The following is a 15,870-nucleotide window of genomic DNA, read 5'->3' as shown; positions in this document are numbered from 1 at the left end:
GGGCTGGCTCACAAAAGCAGCTATAGCCTGCTTTGAATTTTCTTGCCGTTGTTTTTAATATCAGCTAGCTCAAGAAGCTTCCTCCCTGATGATTTGTCATTATTTTAATTTGAGGTCCACTTTTGGTGGGTGGAATAAACTCCAGAAGAGTTGCACACCATCACCTGTGCAGCTTGCAGCTCAGATCTTAGGGTGGAGTAACATGAACACAAATGATCCTTTATTTGCCCACAGAACTTTTTTTGTTGTTGTTCCTTTATTTATTTGGCTTCCTTCTTCCTATAGCAAGAATAAGTCCTAGGAAGAAATTTCTATAGCTGTACTTTAGGCATGTAAAAGTCTGTACAAGCAAACTTTTATTTGCCCTGAGACATAAAAGTTCATGGTGAGTAATTAATTTACTGAACATTTCAGTAAATAATCCAATTTGCAGCTGACCCAAGTGAGAAAGGGAGTTGCCTTATGGAGAAACTTTTCCTTTGGAAAAATATCCCAATAAACACCAGAGTTTAACAACAAAACCCTGTAAAGGGTTTTGTAAAGATAATAATCTTTGCATTAAGGGACTTCACAGTCTGGTTTTTTTTTTTTTACCTGCAGAATGTCACTGTGCTGTGTAAAAAGGTTGGGGAAATGAGAATTTTGGTGCTGCAGATCTGTCAAGGGTGTGACAGAATTGTGATGGTTGAGTAGACAGACAAAGCTGATGGGGTTTTGGAGACAGATACATGTTTTCATTATAGTGACCCACTCTTTAGCATTTTCAGTAGCAATACAAGTGGCTTTTTCTTGTTTTTCCCCCTAGTTTGTCACTGGGTCTAGAAGTATAGGCAGTTACTGTCTTTATAGAAACAAGAAAACTACCTTTTAAAGCTTGTTAATTTTTTATAACACAGATCTGTTGCTGTACTCCTAGTTGAGTGCTGGGTACAGGGTATGAAAAAATTTAAAAAATGAGTATATTGAAAGTGGTGCTGATGTTAAACTTGTGATCACCTGTTCAGTATTATTTGATGTGTTTAATGCCAGTGTTGAGCTTGATTTTTATTTTTATTTCACTGACTGGATTTCAGATCCCTCCTCATAAATCAAATTGCCTCCTCTGTAGCTAAAGTGTTGAAATAATGTTACTCAGGTAGAGCTCTTTTGTGGCAAACAGAAGATGATTGAGAGAACTACACCTGTGCTGATCTCATAACAAAGCTAATTAATCTTTTTTAATTAAATGCTCTTTAAAATTCAGCATGATAAAGAGTAGAAGGCTTATTAAAAATGATAATTTTAAAGGGCACTGCTCTAACAAAGACAACTTTTCCTGGTGTGTTCTTGCAAGGGACTGAGTGAGCAGAGCTGCCTGGGATGCTGATCATTTGTTTGTAGACTACAGCTGCAGAAAATGAGAAATTAAATGCAAAGTTGAGAGGAGCACTGAGAAATGAGTGCTTGGGACAACTTAGGGATGTCATTTGGATGTTATTTTTTCAACTTCAGGTTCTATTTTAGGTGTGCCAACATCTGAGCTCTCTGCAAACCTGAAAATGTGGCAGGGGGGAGAAATCCAGATTGCTGCTTTGGGCTTTGCAAGTAAAAGCAAGAGATTTGCAGGCTTCCTGTGGGTTTTTATTTAATTCAGGACAGGGAATCCATGGGAGGATGAGGTCTGGAAGGTGCAGTATTGATCAGACAGTCTGCTTGGAGCTGAGGGTGAATGGAGTATGAATGCTATAGAAAAAGAACAAAAGGAAGGTTAGGCCAGCCCTCCTTGGCAGCTGGAGCTGGATGCCTTTTAGAAACAGCCCCTGTTGTCATGGAGCTCCTGAAGCCAAGGCCAGGGGTCTGGCACTGTGATTTTCTCATGGCAAAACAGCCTTGTCCTGTCCTAGCCTTGGGGGGAAATAAATAAATGAATAAATAAATGAATAAATAAATAAATAAATCCAGGCAGTAGCCTTGGCAGCACTTGTCTATTATTGCAGCTCAATGACTGAACTGCAGTGGGACCAGCACCAAAGGGAAACCTTTTCTTCACAGAGATTCCTCATTTTTTATTTATTTAGTTATTTATTTTAAAGTCTGGCATCTGCCCTGGTCTGCAAAATATCTTCTATAAGGCAGCATTTGACATTTGGAGAAGGATTTTGAATAGTTTATGTAGATCTTGCTTTTCTCTGAGTCAGCAGGGTTTTGAGGCTGAGATAGAGACCTGAATTCCTAATCTCAAGGGTTTTGGAAGGGCTTCCAGTAGGAGTTGATTTGTGTTCAAAGCCCATTTTCCTGTTCTAAACTTTAGATTATGGTCAAACTGTTCAAAATACTTATTTGTAATTTCTTGAACTGGTCAATAATTTACAAAACAAGACATTAATTGTGTTACTTGGCATTCATTATGTTAGTTTACCTCTTTGTTGCTTTACTAAACTTTTTGGCCACTTGGAAAATGCTGTTTTGTTTGCACAGAAATATTCATGCTTGACTTTGTAGACAAAAAGCATATTCCATGCTTAAAGGCATTTTCTTTTTTTTTTTTTTTTTTTTTTTTTTTTTTTGTTTTGTTTTTAATCCTTTGGTAGTTACAGAAGTTTAAAAACTTGCTTGGTCCTACTATTATTTTGTGAATGTACTGAAACATAAAAGCAAGCTATGGTGGAAGAGGTTTGGAAGAGGAAAGCAGTGAGCCTGTGTGCTTTGATTTCTTTATGACTTATTTTTTAAGTGCAGGAAATGATGGTTCCCCCATGTCAGAAAGCACCTCTAGATAAAATTTTCTGCTAGACCTGGGTAAACTCTTTGTGCTGAAGAATTTCCTTTTCAGGTCCATCCTTAAAGAGTCAGCTCTGGTTTGGTACCTCCTGATTACTACTATTTGCAAAGTTTCAGGCATCTAGTGAATAAAATCTCTGCATTTTTAGTATTGCATAGTAATTTCTGCTGCTTCACCCCCTCCCTGTTTGTGCTTTTCTGTCAGGTCAAAGATTTGGAAGTCTTGGAGGCAAGTTCAGATCAACTTTACTGGGAGGGCCCCAGGCTGGGATGTTGTAACTGCTGTGACTCTGCTGTTAGGAAGAAAAGTTATTTTCTTATTTTCTGTGGTGCTCAGGCTGCCCACGAGGAGGGATCCATGTGGGAGCTCTCTGTGGAGTGGGATTGCTCATCCTTGGGCCAGAGCCCTGGAGCAGGGCTGCAGTGACACCCCAGTGGTTGTCCTGCAGCAAAGAGGAGCCCAAGCCCTGCCATGCCAGGGTTTGTTTGCTCCAGGGAGGGAGTCCTCATGCTCAGGAGTAGCCACAGAGCTGCAAGTAAAATGACTGGATGAGAAAATAACGCAGGGAGCCAAAGCTTGGAGTTTGGAACAGGCTGCAGGGCCCTTGAGACTTCTTCTCTACAAGCCCTTGGGTGGTGGAGTTGTAAACACCAGGCAGAACTGGTTATTTTCTCTCTGTTTACTCTTCAAAGCATCATCAGACTCCAAAAGAAGACAGACTTCTTCCAAAGTTGCCCCTGCACTGCAGTTTGGTGTTGTGCTCTTTGCTCTTTCCATCCCATCCCTGTAAAATGGTGCTGACGTGTGTAGGTTTGTGGGGCTTAATATCAGAGCCAAACCAGAGGAATCTAAATGTTGAAATTTTGTATTTCAATATTCTCTCGAGGTTGGTTTTACCTAGAAATTAATGCTAAAAGGAAGAGATTTCTTGGTTATGACAGTCCAATATGTGTTTGTGGTAGTGAATGAAACTTCACTGTAGTCATTTGTCTTCTCAATTTAATAACATTGATTTCAGCATCTGTTTGAATCTGGTAGAATCAGTATTCCTGGAAGTGCTCCAAAAACATGTGGATGTGTCACTTGGAGACATGGCTTAGTGGTGGGCTTAGCAATGATTGGATTCACTCCTCTTAATCCAGCCTGAAGCAATTCTGGGGTTCTTTGGTCTGCTTCTCAACATTGTTGAGACCATAATAAAATCTTTATTTTCCTGTTTGTGTCAACACTAACCCTTGCAATCTGTGAAGATTCAGGGGCTGTAACTATGGGAGGGCATGAAGAGTCTGCTCTGCTCCAGCATTAGAACATTTGGTTTTTGACAGTACTGAAATTGGTAATTATAGCCTGTCTTGATTTTTTTTTTTTTACTCATTAAACTAATTTCTTAATTACTAGAAAACGCATTCTGTCTTTGAGATTCTGCACTGTATTTTTTATTACAACAAAGTGACTGAATAACTGCTTTAATTTCAAGTTTTGACTTTAATTATGGAATCGTATGTAGTTCTTGCAAAAGAATTAAAGCTGTTCCAGAGCAGTGGGGTGAAGGAGAGCTGTGGATCTGATCACAGTCACCATAATTTATGTCTTTTCCTTTCAACTTTGCTGATGAGAAAAGCTTTTATTTTCCAGGAGGGAAGCTTCCACACAGTTTTCTCTATGGATTTTAGTATGCTATGGTGCTATGTTTGTATTTGAGGGATTACCCTGATGAGAAGGTGGGAATGGTGGCTGAAGCCAGTGAGTCTTCCTGGAAGATCAGGTGAAGGCTTCAGTTAAAAATTTGGTGTTTTCCTTCTGAACACGAATGTTTGCCAAGCTGGAGTGAACACTCAGGGTCAGCTTCAGTCTTTGAAGCAAAAATGGAGTTGTGAGGTCTGAAATAGCACTTGGAGGATCAAGAAAGGTGATGGGAACTTTGGTCAGGGTGCTGTTATGAGTGTGTCCCTCTCTGCCGTGGTGCAGTTCCTTTTACAAGCAAATATGTGTTCCCTCCAGCCCTTTGGACTTGGTTGTTCCTCTTCCTCTGCATGACAGAGATGGTGGATTTGCTCTGCAGGACTATTTCCATGGCAGCCACTTGTAAAATTGTCCCTATGTCCTTCTGTTACAACTTCTTTGTTTTTCTGTTTTGTTTTGTAGACACAGATGAGGACACGGTGAAAAGATGTTTTGCCACGTTTGAAGAGAAATTCTTCCAAACCTGTGAGAAAGAACTTGCCAAAATCAACATTTTCTATTCAGGTAAGGTGCTTATTTTGTGTGTATTTGTGGAAAATTCAGCAACAGAAAAAGGGCCTGAAGGTCCCAAACTTTCAGGATAACCACAGTGGTGATGCAGGTCTACCATCAGGTAATTAGAGGGTGAGTTTGTGTGGAAAACTGCTCTGGTTTAATCACAGATCTGGAGCACAACCCTGGTATTAACCTGGCTAACCCTGCCTGGAGGGAGAATGAATGGTAGGTGATTTCACTTCTTTGAACTTTCATGCTGAACTTTATGGAGATGCTCTTCAAACTAAAGGGCACAGTCTTTCAGTTTTTGGTTTTAGGTGTTCTGAGCCTCCTAGCTGGTGTTTCCTGAGCTTCTGCAGGAACAGCTCTCATGGGCTTGTTTGTGTATGGTAGCTTGATCATCTTGATGGGTCCAACAAGTTTTTAAACACTGAACTCTCACTGAAACCCCTGCAGCTTCCTGGAGTACAAAATCCAGCAGCAATTGCGTTGTGCCAATTGGGCTGTGTATTTTGAGGAAAAAAGTTGTGTAGGTAAGAGTGGGGATTTTTAGGTGTCATATACCAAGTGCTGTTTTTTGTTTCCTCTGAAAAAGTTGCCTTCCCATCCTGTGTTCTGAAAACAACTTTAGAACAGGTTAATTGGAAATTCACCCTGTAAAATTGCTACAAAAGGCTCGGTGTGCTCTGGCTCCTCCTGCCATCACACTTCAGATGATTTTCAGCCTCTTTTGGTGAGGTGTAAAATGGGGTTTCAGCTAGAAAAGCATTTAAATGTAGATACAGCAGTGCATTGGCTTCCTCTTAACATGTTGATTTATTAACTTAGTGCTATAAACATGATTTGCACCACAATATGGTAGCCTTTTATGGTTCTGATTTTAATTTGATAACAAAGGCACAGCTGAATTGTGCAAAAATATTTTCATAACCATTGGGTGCTGACTTTATTGCTGGCTCTTTTACTGCCAGCCAGGATCTGGGTTGTGAACTTGAGGAGAGCTGAAAGCATGATGGATGCAGTGGCTGAGCACTGCAGCTTCCCTCTGTTCAGCTTCCATCTAGGGAAGTAAATCTCCTTGGGGCTGGCTGTGCCTGCTCTCCCAGCTCCCTGGAGCACCGTGGGTGTCAGGACAAGAGGCAGTTTTTTAGGTAAAACTGGTAGTTTTTATTAGGTCAGCTGGGGTTTAGACTTTGTAGGCATTTTTCTGCACACAGTTCGTATGTCCCTAACTCAGAGCACTGCTCTGTGTTGTTTCCCTGGGAGATCTTGAGCTTCTGTCCCAGATCTGAGCTTTTTATGCTCAGAAACTTCCTTTCTGAGCCATATCAGATCCTGTGCACTGGGAGCTAGACTCTGTGCAGGAAGTTCTGTCAATTTAGATGCACAATACAGATTAGAATTTCCTCTAATGAGGACCTGCTGCCACACGTGCACCCACATAGACACACCCATTCCAGCACTGTTTAAAATGGCATTAATAACAGAGGGTAGGGTTGGGGTTTTTTTCCCCAGCTAGCTGTCATTTCAAAAAGTTCCAGGAGAGAATACATGTAATTTGAAAATCTCCTGTGATAAGATTAAAATAAGTCTTTTACTTGCAGAAGAGCAACGTGACTTTCATAGAATGGAAAGCCTGTTATTAGGGTTATTAGCATTGAGCTGCAGCAAGACATGTTCCATCAGTGCTTCCTACCCTTGATCCTGTCAGAAATTTGTCATGTTGGACCCTGTTGTAACTCCAGGCATGTGTTGGCTTGGATTATGACCTGGCACATCCTATTTATTATAGGTTTGTTGCCCAGCTTATTACCCCCTGTCCTTACTACAGTAAATATTGTTCCTTTTTCAAGAAAATCAGATTTTCTGTTGATCTCTGCTTCATTTCCTCATCATCTTTCCCTAGGCTGAAGGCTCCTCAGTGAGCATCACCCACAGCACAAATAACCTCATCCTCTTGGGGTGGCCTGGTCCCAAGCCCCAGTTCCTCCATGGAACACTCAGAGTCTGCTGCAAAAGCCTTTCTTTGCCCTTCCTTGTGTGCTCCCCCCAAAACATTCCCTTAATTCCCCAGCCCATCAGCCCAGCTCAGTGGAAAGGAAAACTGCCATTAACTAAATCAGATTTGATAAACAGTTTGCAATTTTTTTTACTGTGCTTAAGAAGATCCATCCCCAGCTGAAAGACAGAAGAATTGCAGTGAAATTTTCAGATGGTTCCAGCAGAGGAATGCCTAATAAATGCCTGCACTCCTTTTACTGATAGTTCTATTTTCTTAGAATTATTTTACTAATAGAAATAAAACAAAAGTAGAAAACAACTGGATAAAACCCTACACAACAATTTACAAAAGGTTCAAAGCTGGCCTGAGCCACATTTACATCACTGAAGAGACTGATAAGAGACTAAATAAGCCAAGCTACAACCCACAAAAAAAGGCTTTCTGAGTTTATCATCTCTTTTAGAACAACAAGAGGTTTTATTGTTTAATACTATTATTTTTTTTAGTCTGGTAAATACTTCACCTATAAAATAAACAATTTTCCCCCACTCTTCTCCAAAGAAGTATTTTTCCTGAACCAATTAAGAAAAAAAACCTGATTAAATCTACTTTTGAAAAAAACCCCTTCAGAGGTTCTCTCCCAAATTTACCCTAAACCAAAACTCTATTCAAGTGCTAAAGTTTTATCTGTGGTCCTTTTGGGTTGTGTTTGGAATTTTCTAGATGACAGGTTTGTTATATTTTAAATCTCGATCATCAGGACTTGGCTAAACAGTAGCAAGCAACATTTCCGTGGTTCATTTAGGAATTGTTATTTGCAGGAAACCCTGGCTTTAAACTGGAAAGCAAAATATTGACCATGAAATGTACAAGTAGGGAAGGGGAGGAATGCTAAAACTAAAATGTGCTGCTGGCTGCTGATTCCCTCCTGTCTGGTGGAACAGGCTTTGATCACACCCATGCCCATGGAAATGGAATCTGGGGGAAATTTTCCTGGTTCAAAAGTCTTTTTTCCATCATCCTCATGTGTGAACTTTGATTTAAACTTGGGAAACGAAGTCAAAAACCAGCTTGGAGCTGCGTAGTTGAGGTGATAACACTTTAGGCTCTTTTAGTCAGGATTTTAGCAGCATTTTTTGGGCCAAGCTGCTGCTTTATGGCAAGCACTTCTGTTAAAGTCTGCCACTATTGGTTTTGGATTTCTTGTTAGTCTTGGCCATGAAATTACACTTGAGCTGAGGGCTCTGTGGGCATCAGGTCATGCAAAATGCTGCAACACAAGAGTGGTTCCCGTTTCTGAGCTTTTTTTTCAGCTCTCTTGTGTGACATTTTTTTAGAGTCACTTTTCAGAATGTTAAATTAGTGATAGACAGTGCTAAATTAGTGGCAGGGGTATATGACACTTCAGTGATTCTGGAGTACACTGCAAACTGAGAAATTCATTTCTACTCTGCTTTGCTGTTTCCATGGGCAATTCCCTAGGAGGTTTTCAGAGCAGCAGCACTCTCTGTTTTGTTTTGTTTTGCTTCTGCATTGAGTCTCAATGGTAAAAAAATCATACTTTAATAAGAAGAAATGATTTATGGGTGGGATAACTCGAGTCAATGCAGGAGAGAGAAGGTGGTGACAGGATGCTGTTTCTCAGGAGGGGCATTTTTTATGGATAGCTGCAGTCATAAATATTTCAAGGCATCGTATTTTCTTTAAATATTGTGTTATTAGGCTGATGGATGTTAGGATTTTTCTGGACATAGGGACAATGGAACAGTGCTTTCAATTGAAAATATTAATTTAAACTCTTCCATATCTACTGATTTGATTTAAAGGAAATTTCAGTGTATCACAGATGGTTTAATAAATGTTTTCAATATAGAGAGTGAACTTCTGAGCTTTATTTATACGAAGGCTTTTGATTTGAACAGATATCTGTTCCTTCTTCCCGAGGGAGTTCCCAAAGTGGGGAGGGATTATTGTTTTGGCAGTCTGATCTTGTTGTGGTAAATATTATGTGGTTGTAGGCTGTGGGCAGACAATTCTCACTGTGGGCTGCATTGCCTCTGTTTGCTGGAGTCCTTGCAGCTGTGGAAGTTGTCAGAGAGGAGTTGCCCTTTCCTGCTTTTTAAATCTTCTTCCTTTATTAAAGTTGATAAGCAAAAAGTTTAGAGTTTCAGGCTCCTCTGTACTTGATTTCCTATATTGATCCCCATTTTCTGTTTGGAAAGGCATTCTCCTTCTGGCAAATACCTTATGCACAAATGTCAAATTATTTACAGAGTAGTTTTGCTCTTAAAATTAAGCAGAATTGATTTAGACAAAGGAGAAGGGAGAGTAAATCTGAGTGGGGAGCAATTGAGAATCATCACTGAGTTATGTAAGATACTAATGAAGAGAGTTGTATTGACATCCAGGAGGCTGTTGGGGCAGAGCTTTGTGTAGTAGAGGGACCTTGTGGTCTCTTGTGCAGTGTGGGGTGTCCTGCTGGGTGGAGGTGGCTCCAACACTCTGAACCTGGTCAGCCTCTTCGTGGCCAGCACCAACACCTCTGCTGTGACCCTGCTTATCAACAGAGATGCCAAAGCTGTGAGTGAAGCTCAGCAGGAGAAAAAAAGCCTGGAAGGAACCAGTTGTACAGAACAAAGAGAACGATAATGGTCTTAACTGTGCTGGTTTTAGCTTTAAAAGATTGTTATTTAGCCAAAAATATTGTTTTCTGAGAGTACATAAAGCAGCATGTTTGAAGGAACACCTTCTTCATACTTCAGAGACAGACTCGTTCTGAAAACACATCAAAATGACATTTAAGTGCAGGTTGATGGCCTCTTTAATCAGTAAATAACGAGGCAATGCTTCCAAAGTGAGGAAAAGAGGGATAAATTATTGCAGTGGATCATGTACAGCAGCCAGCAGCGTTGTAACTCCTGATCAAAGCAGAGCTGTGTTTGTCTGTCGCTGGGAGCTTGGCAGAGGGGCCGTGCTGCTCTCTGAGCAACAAAATTCAGTGTCACATTTGAAGTGTGGGGTTTGTCTTCTTTGATTTCCCTACTGTCACATGAAAAGATAGTAAACACAAAGTCAGTAGTGGGTGCACAGATCTGAAAAACGCTTTGCTTACTCACTGTCATGTTTCATAATATTGTCTAACAGGATTTTTCTCTAATGCTCCTGGTGCACTTGATTTATGTGGGAAAGAGGAGCAGCTTTTCTGTTGTGCTCAGAGTAGATGTGTGGTCAGTGCTTTGGTATTTGGATGAGACCCTAAATGAAGCAGAATTAATTTAGGGTCCAGCCAGTGTGGGGAAGCCTGCCCCACTGTCCTTGTGCTGGTTTGCAGTCCCCAGGTTCAGGCTGGGCCTTTTCCATCCCTAACAGGTATTTGTGTGGTGCTGGACCGAGCATCCTCTAGAAATCAAAGCTGGGATGGAAGCTGAGAGGTCTCAGTTCCTGGCTAATGCTGCTTTAGTCTGTGCTGAAGGGACAGCCCCTTGATTTTGACCCTATTAATTTTTTTTTTTTTTTTTTCTTGAGAACTTATGTGTTTTACGTAGGTTCAATGAGGAAAGCTTCCTCTTTTTCTCTGCCCCTGTGAGACCACATCTGGAGTTCTGCATCCAGGTCTGGGGCTCACAGCACAGGAAGGACACGGACCCAAGAAGAACAAAGACCCATTAGAGTGGGTCCAGAGGACTGGAGCAGCTCTGCTCAGCCAGGCTGGGAGAGCTGGGGCTGTTCAGCTGGAGAAGAGAGGGCTCCAGAGATCCCTTACAGCCCCCTCCTGTGCCTAAAGGGTCCAAGGAAGCTGGAGAGGGACTTGTGACAAGGGCTTGGAGTGCCAGGACAGGGGGAATGGCTTCACACTGCAGAGGGCAGGTTGGAATTAGACATTAGGAATAAATTCTTCCTTGTGAGGGTGCTGAGACCCTGGCACAGATTTGCCCAGAGAAACTGTGCCCAGTCCCTGGAGGTGTCCAAGGCCAGGTTGGACAAGGCACTCATGGGAGATGTCCCTGCTGATGGCAGGGGGGTGGAATGAGATGGCCTTTAACCCAAGGCAGTCTGTGATTCCATGCTGTGACAAGAGAAATCCACAGAGCAGGGACAGAGGGCAGGTTGGAATTAGACATTAGGAAGAAATTCTTCCTTGTGAGGGTGCTGAGACCCTGGCACAGATTTGCCCAGAGAAACCATGGCTGCCCAATCCCTGGTGGTGTCCAAGGCCAGGTTGGACAAGGAACTCATGGGAGATGTCCCTGCTGATGGCAGGGGGGTGGAATGAGATGGCCTTTAACCCAAGGCAGTCTGTGATTCCATCCTGTGACAAGAGAAATCTGCAGAGCAGGGACAGAGGGCAGGTTGGAATTACACATTAGGAAGAAATTCTTCTCTCTGAGGGTGCTGAGACCCTGGCACAGATTTGCCCAGAGAAACTGTGCCCAGTCCCTGCAGGTGTCCAAGGCCAGGTTGGACAAGGAACTCATGGGAGATGTCCCTGCCGATGGCAGGGGGGTGGAATGAGATGGCCTTTAACCCAAGGCAGTCTGTGATTCCATGCTGTGACAAGAGAAATCCGCAGAGCGCTTGGGTTACCTCACGAAGGGGGAAGGCCGTGCAGCACGGCGCGTTTCACCCACAGGCACGGGGGTGATTTCTGGGGCGTTTTTGCTTTTCGGGGTGTTTTTGGGGCTGGCTGGGCCCCGTGTGACCCTGGCAGGTGACGTTTCCCTCTCTCCACCCGCAGAGAAGCTTGCGGAGGCGCAGCGCAGGTTCACCACGCTCCGCACCGAGCTGCAGTCCACGCTGGACGCGCAGAAGGAGGCCAGCGGGGCCTCCACGCTGCAGCGGCGCCGCAAACCCGTCTTCCACCTGTCCCACGAGGAGCGGGTCCAGCACAGGAACATCCGAGACCTGAAATTGGCCTTCAGCGAGCTCTACCTCAGCCTCATCCTGCTGCAGAACTATCAGGTACCCGCTGAGGGCGGCGCTGCCGCGGGGCCCTGCGCGCAAACGTCTCCGGGCTTTGTGAGTGCTTTGGTGCCTCAGGTTTGAGATTTTGTGTTTTTCAGGTTCTGTTCCACCTTAGTGTGTGGGTCTGGGCTTCACATCAGGGCATGGTGAGCTCTCTGCACAGAGCAGGGAGACAAAACAATTCCTGCTCCAGCTGGGCACCAAGGACAAATGATCCAAATCTCAGCCCAAGAGCACAAACCCCGTGGGCTGGAGAGAGAAAAACAAGCAGGGTGGGACTGCATGGGCTGGAGCTGGAATTGGACAATGAACTCCAATATGCAAATGGAGCAGAACTGATAAAAGTGAGAGACCCTGTGGCCAGTTGTCCATTTTGTGACCATTTTGGTCCCTCTTGGGTGCAGCCCTGGCTGGGCTCTTGTGCTGCCCAAGGTGGATCCATTGAGGCCTTTTAATAAATCCCTGCTTTATTCTTTAGCTCTGTCCAGCCTCTGTTCTAGCTCAGCTTTTCAGAGTTGCCTCGCTCAGTTTTTCATTTATTTCTTCCTTTCTGGGGGGCCCCATAACACTTCTAAAGAAAAGGCAGGTAGCAGTGTACACCTGGTTGCTCTTAACTGAGCTGGAAGTGCTGAGCTGACCTGCTGAAGGACTTTTCCTTCTTCCTTTTCTGGGCTGGCTGACCCCAGCACCTTTGTCCAGGCAGGATCTCTTCCTTTTGTAGCGTGTTGTTCTATGCAGGGCAGGTTGGGGAAGAAGCTCTTTTATCTTCTATTTGTCCTGAAACTTGAAATCCCAATGTTCTGTTTCCTCTTGGCGTTGCCATGGTAGCGGCTGTGACCTTGCTGTATCAGAATTTCTTGCTAAAACATCAATTTAAAAAACATATATTTTGATTTCTGCAGGATACAGGCTCATTTGCTTTGAGGTATGAAAACAAACCAATCTTTAGTTGTACTTGGATTTTTGGCTTGGCTGCAGATGCTGATCTTGTTCCAAAAATCTTGAAATAAAAATCTGAAACTGTTAATATATTTTTGGCTGGGCTACCTCTTCTGGAGTTAAATGCTCTGAAATGCTTTTAAGTGTTTTACTGTGAGAGGCTCTAGCTTGTTAATTAAGAATGTTGGAGCTTAAATTGACTACATGTTTATTTTCAGATCTTTGACAGATCTTTACTGCAGAATTTTACTAAACAAAATTCAGTCAGAGTGAATTGAATACCACTCTGCTCTGTGGACAGAACTTAGTCTCCCAAAATTTTGAGTATTTGTACCTCTCCTGCAGTGATGTTATCTTTGAGCATGTGTGTGGAAACTCTGAGTTTCTTAATAAAGTGTTTTAACTGTTAGTGGTAGTTCCCAGTTCAAATTCCTGGGAAAGGTGGAGTATCTGTATCTTCTTAGGAACGGAGTGAAGCAGCATCACCTGCTGTGATTTCTTCCCTTACATTTTATTTTCTCTTTTAACAGAAGACAGCTATACTTTTAATTACAGAAAAATCAATTCTGAGGCTTGATGAAGAATTTAATTGGGGGCTAACAGTGATCATTCCCTTGGGAAATCTTTTCCTACTATTCCTCAGTGTAGAAAGGCTGGTTCCACATGATATTTTTGCTTTTTGCTGCCATGAGTCCAGACCCACTGTAAGTCTACTAAATATTGATCTAAACCCCATCTGGTTTTTCACACTTTGCAGAGGCAGCAGAACTGCTTTCTACAACATAACTCCAGAGAGAGAATGAGAAAAATTCCCTCAAACTGATATTGAAGTTGAGGACAAGGAATACAAACACAAAAACAGACATAAAACTAAATCCCAGAGTTCTACTGCTGTTAATCACTCTTGAGCTTAGAGTATAACAATGAGGAATATTCAAGCTCTTGCAGTTTTGGAGAGAAGAAAAACCAATAACTTGGTGGGAGGATGATGTACCTGAGCCCTTCATGTGGGAGATAAAAAATGAAATCAACAGCAGCATGATAAATATCAAACTGGCTTTGATGAAGTGCTGATGCCTTGATTTGGGTTACAGAGGCAGGAAAATCCACCTGAAGCAAATTCCTCACTCTCTTAGGGGGGAAACAAATGCATTCATTCCTGAGGTACACAAACCAACTGTCAAATGCAGCTGTAAGCAGTCTCCAGGGCAGCTCTTGCATGTTTAAATGATTAAACTCCTGATAAAATGAATTTATACTTATCAGCAATGTGTTCTTCTAGAGTGTGTATATACATTAAAAAAATCTATCTATTTGAAGTGCTCTCTTTTAGGACAAACAAATTAAGCATATAAGATTTAGTTACTTTTTCTGTATATAATATAATGCATTTATTGGGTGAATAATGGAGGCTGAACCAGTTTTATTAAATTTCCTTGCTGGTGCATTTCCTGATTTATATGAGCAAAGATTTTTTGAGTCCCCTGTTTGATTCTACTTGATGTTGCATTATATTATTGCCTAAGTTGCACTGTTTGTTGTTTGTGGAGGGTTTTTGGTTGCTTTTTCTTTGTTTGTGGTTGTTTTTTGGATTTTTTCTCCACAGAATGCAGCAGAAATGGAGGTCAGGCTTGGAGAAGGCCCCTTGCCAAATAAAAGCAGCAAGAATAGCAAAATATCAGACTGCATAAATGATGTTTGTTCTGTTCCACAGTCCCATCACTGTGTGTTCCTTGTCAGAAGCATCACTGTGACCAGCAATGCTTTTATCATGCACTTTGGGACTGCAGAATTTTTGCAGCCAGAGGATGAAATGCCACTGGAGAGGTTTTAGGGTGTCTGGTATAAACATATCCCAGCCAGCCAGGGCACCCCAGATTTAGGGGTTGTACCCGTGGCAGATGAAGGGATGTTAGTTCAGGCCACAGAAAGGTCCCTGACCAAAAATCATCCTTTTGTTGCAGTTTTTCATGTGAAACTTCTGCTCTCCTTGGGGTGGAATGCTGGTTTTTCCAATAGAAAGTAATTAAAGTCTCTTGTCTGCAATGAGGCAGGTCATTAATGCTTTGGCTTCCTGCTCCTGTCTCCCCAGCCTCATTCCCCACCTAGATGGGAGGGTCTGGCATTAAATCACTCTAAGCATAATCACATTGAAAATAATTTCACTGAGTAGTTGGTGCCTCTCCCCAGGGCATTAGATTTTGCTTTATTCTCTGGTGTTCTTTCCAAGCTGCTCTCTAAGCTTTTTTCAGAAGTGAGTCTTGCCGTGCTCTCTCTGTGTTTCTGCTGTTCTTTGACTGAAGCATTGAGTTTTTTAGGCAGCACTTCCTGCACAATGAAATGCAGGATTGCAAATACATCATGCCACAGAAATTGCTGCTGTGTGATGAGCTTTCCCTGTCTTAGGTACTCTGCATGGGTGTTGAATCAGGGATCACCTATAACTTGGAAATCAACAGTTGCTTCTTGTTTTCAGCATTGTGTGCTTGTCTCTGCAGACTGGAGAATTACATCTCCCACATCTGCAAGCCTAAGCTGGTTTTGCAGTCATTGTGCAACATACTCTGTGAAAAAACATGCTGCTGTGGGGATGGATTTAATCTGCAGCACTGACAACTTTCATACAAAGATTTCCCTTCTATAATGAATTTAACTGGAGGACTTGATTAGAAACCAGTGTCAAGTTTAAAGAAGTCAGTAGCTCAGATTTTTCAGGAGGGAAAACCCCTTAAGGGTTATTTGTCTTCAAGGTAGCATCAGGTCACTTCTTGAATAAAGGAGGAAGCTGGAAGTGATCTGGCTTTTCAGGAAATAAAAAGCTTTAGGTAGCTCCCTTTTTATGCTACATTTCTTATTTTATTTGCTAGGATTATATATTCCTTATAATAAAGTAAGAACTCAGAAACTTCCTGACAAGGAATGCAATCATTTTGATTCTCATTAACGATTCCTTTCTCGCTGGCACTGG

At 42.3% G+C, this 15,870-nt stretch overlaps 1 protein-coding gene across 1 annotated transcript in view; it reads left to right on the top strand.

Moving 5' to 3' along the window:
- XPR1 (xenotropic and polytropic retrovirus receptor 1) overlaps positions 1 to 15,870 on the top strand; it is a 110,813-nt gene that overhangs the window by 66,543 nt on the left and 28,400 nt on the right. Inside the window, exons 3-4 of the mRNA XM_059854746.1 lie at positions 4,907 to 5,008; positions 11,737 to 11,960. Coding sequence (XP_059710729.1) covers positions 4,907 to 5,008; positions 11,737 to 11,960 — 326 coding nt within the window. The remainder of the gene's footprint in view (positions 1 to 4,906; positions 5,009 to 11,736; positions 11,961 to 15,870) is intronic.

Source organism: Haemorhous mexicanus, chromosome 9, assembly GCF_027477595.1.
Source record: "Haemorhous mexicanus isolate bHaeMex1 chromosome 9, bHaeMex1.pri, whole genome shotgun sequence".
NCBI lineage: Eukaryota > Metazoa > Chordata > Aves > Passeriformes > Fringillidae > Haemorhous > Haemorhous mexicanus.
Note: the sequence above shows the minus strand (reverse complement) of the source record. Positions and strands in the feature narration are given on the sequence as shown.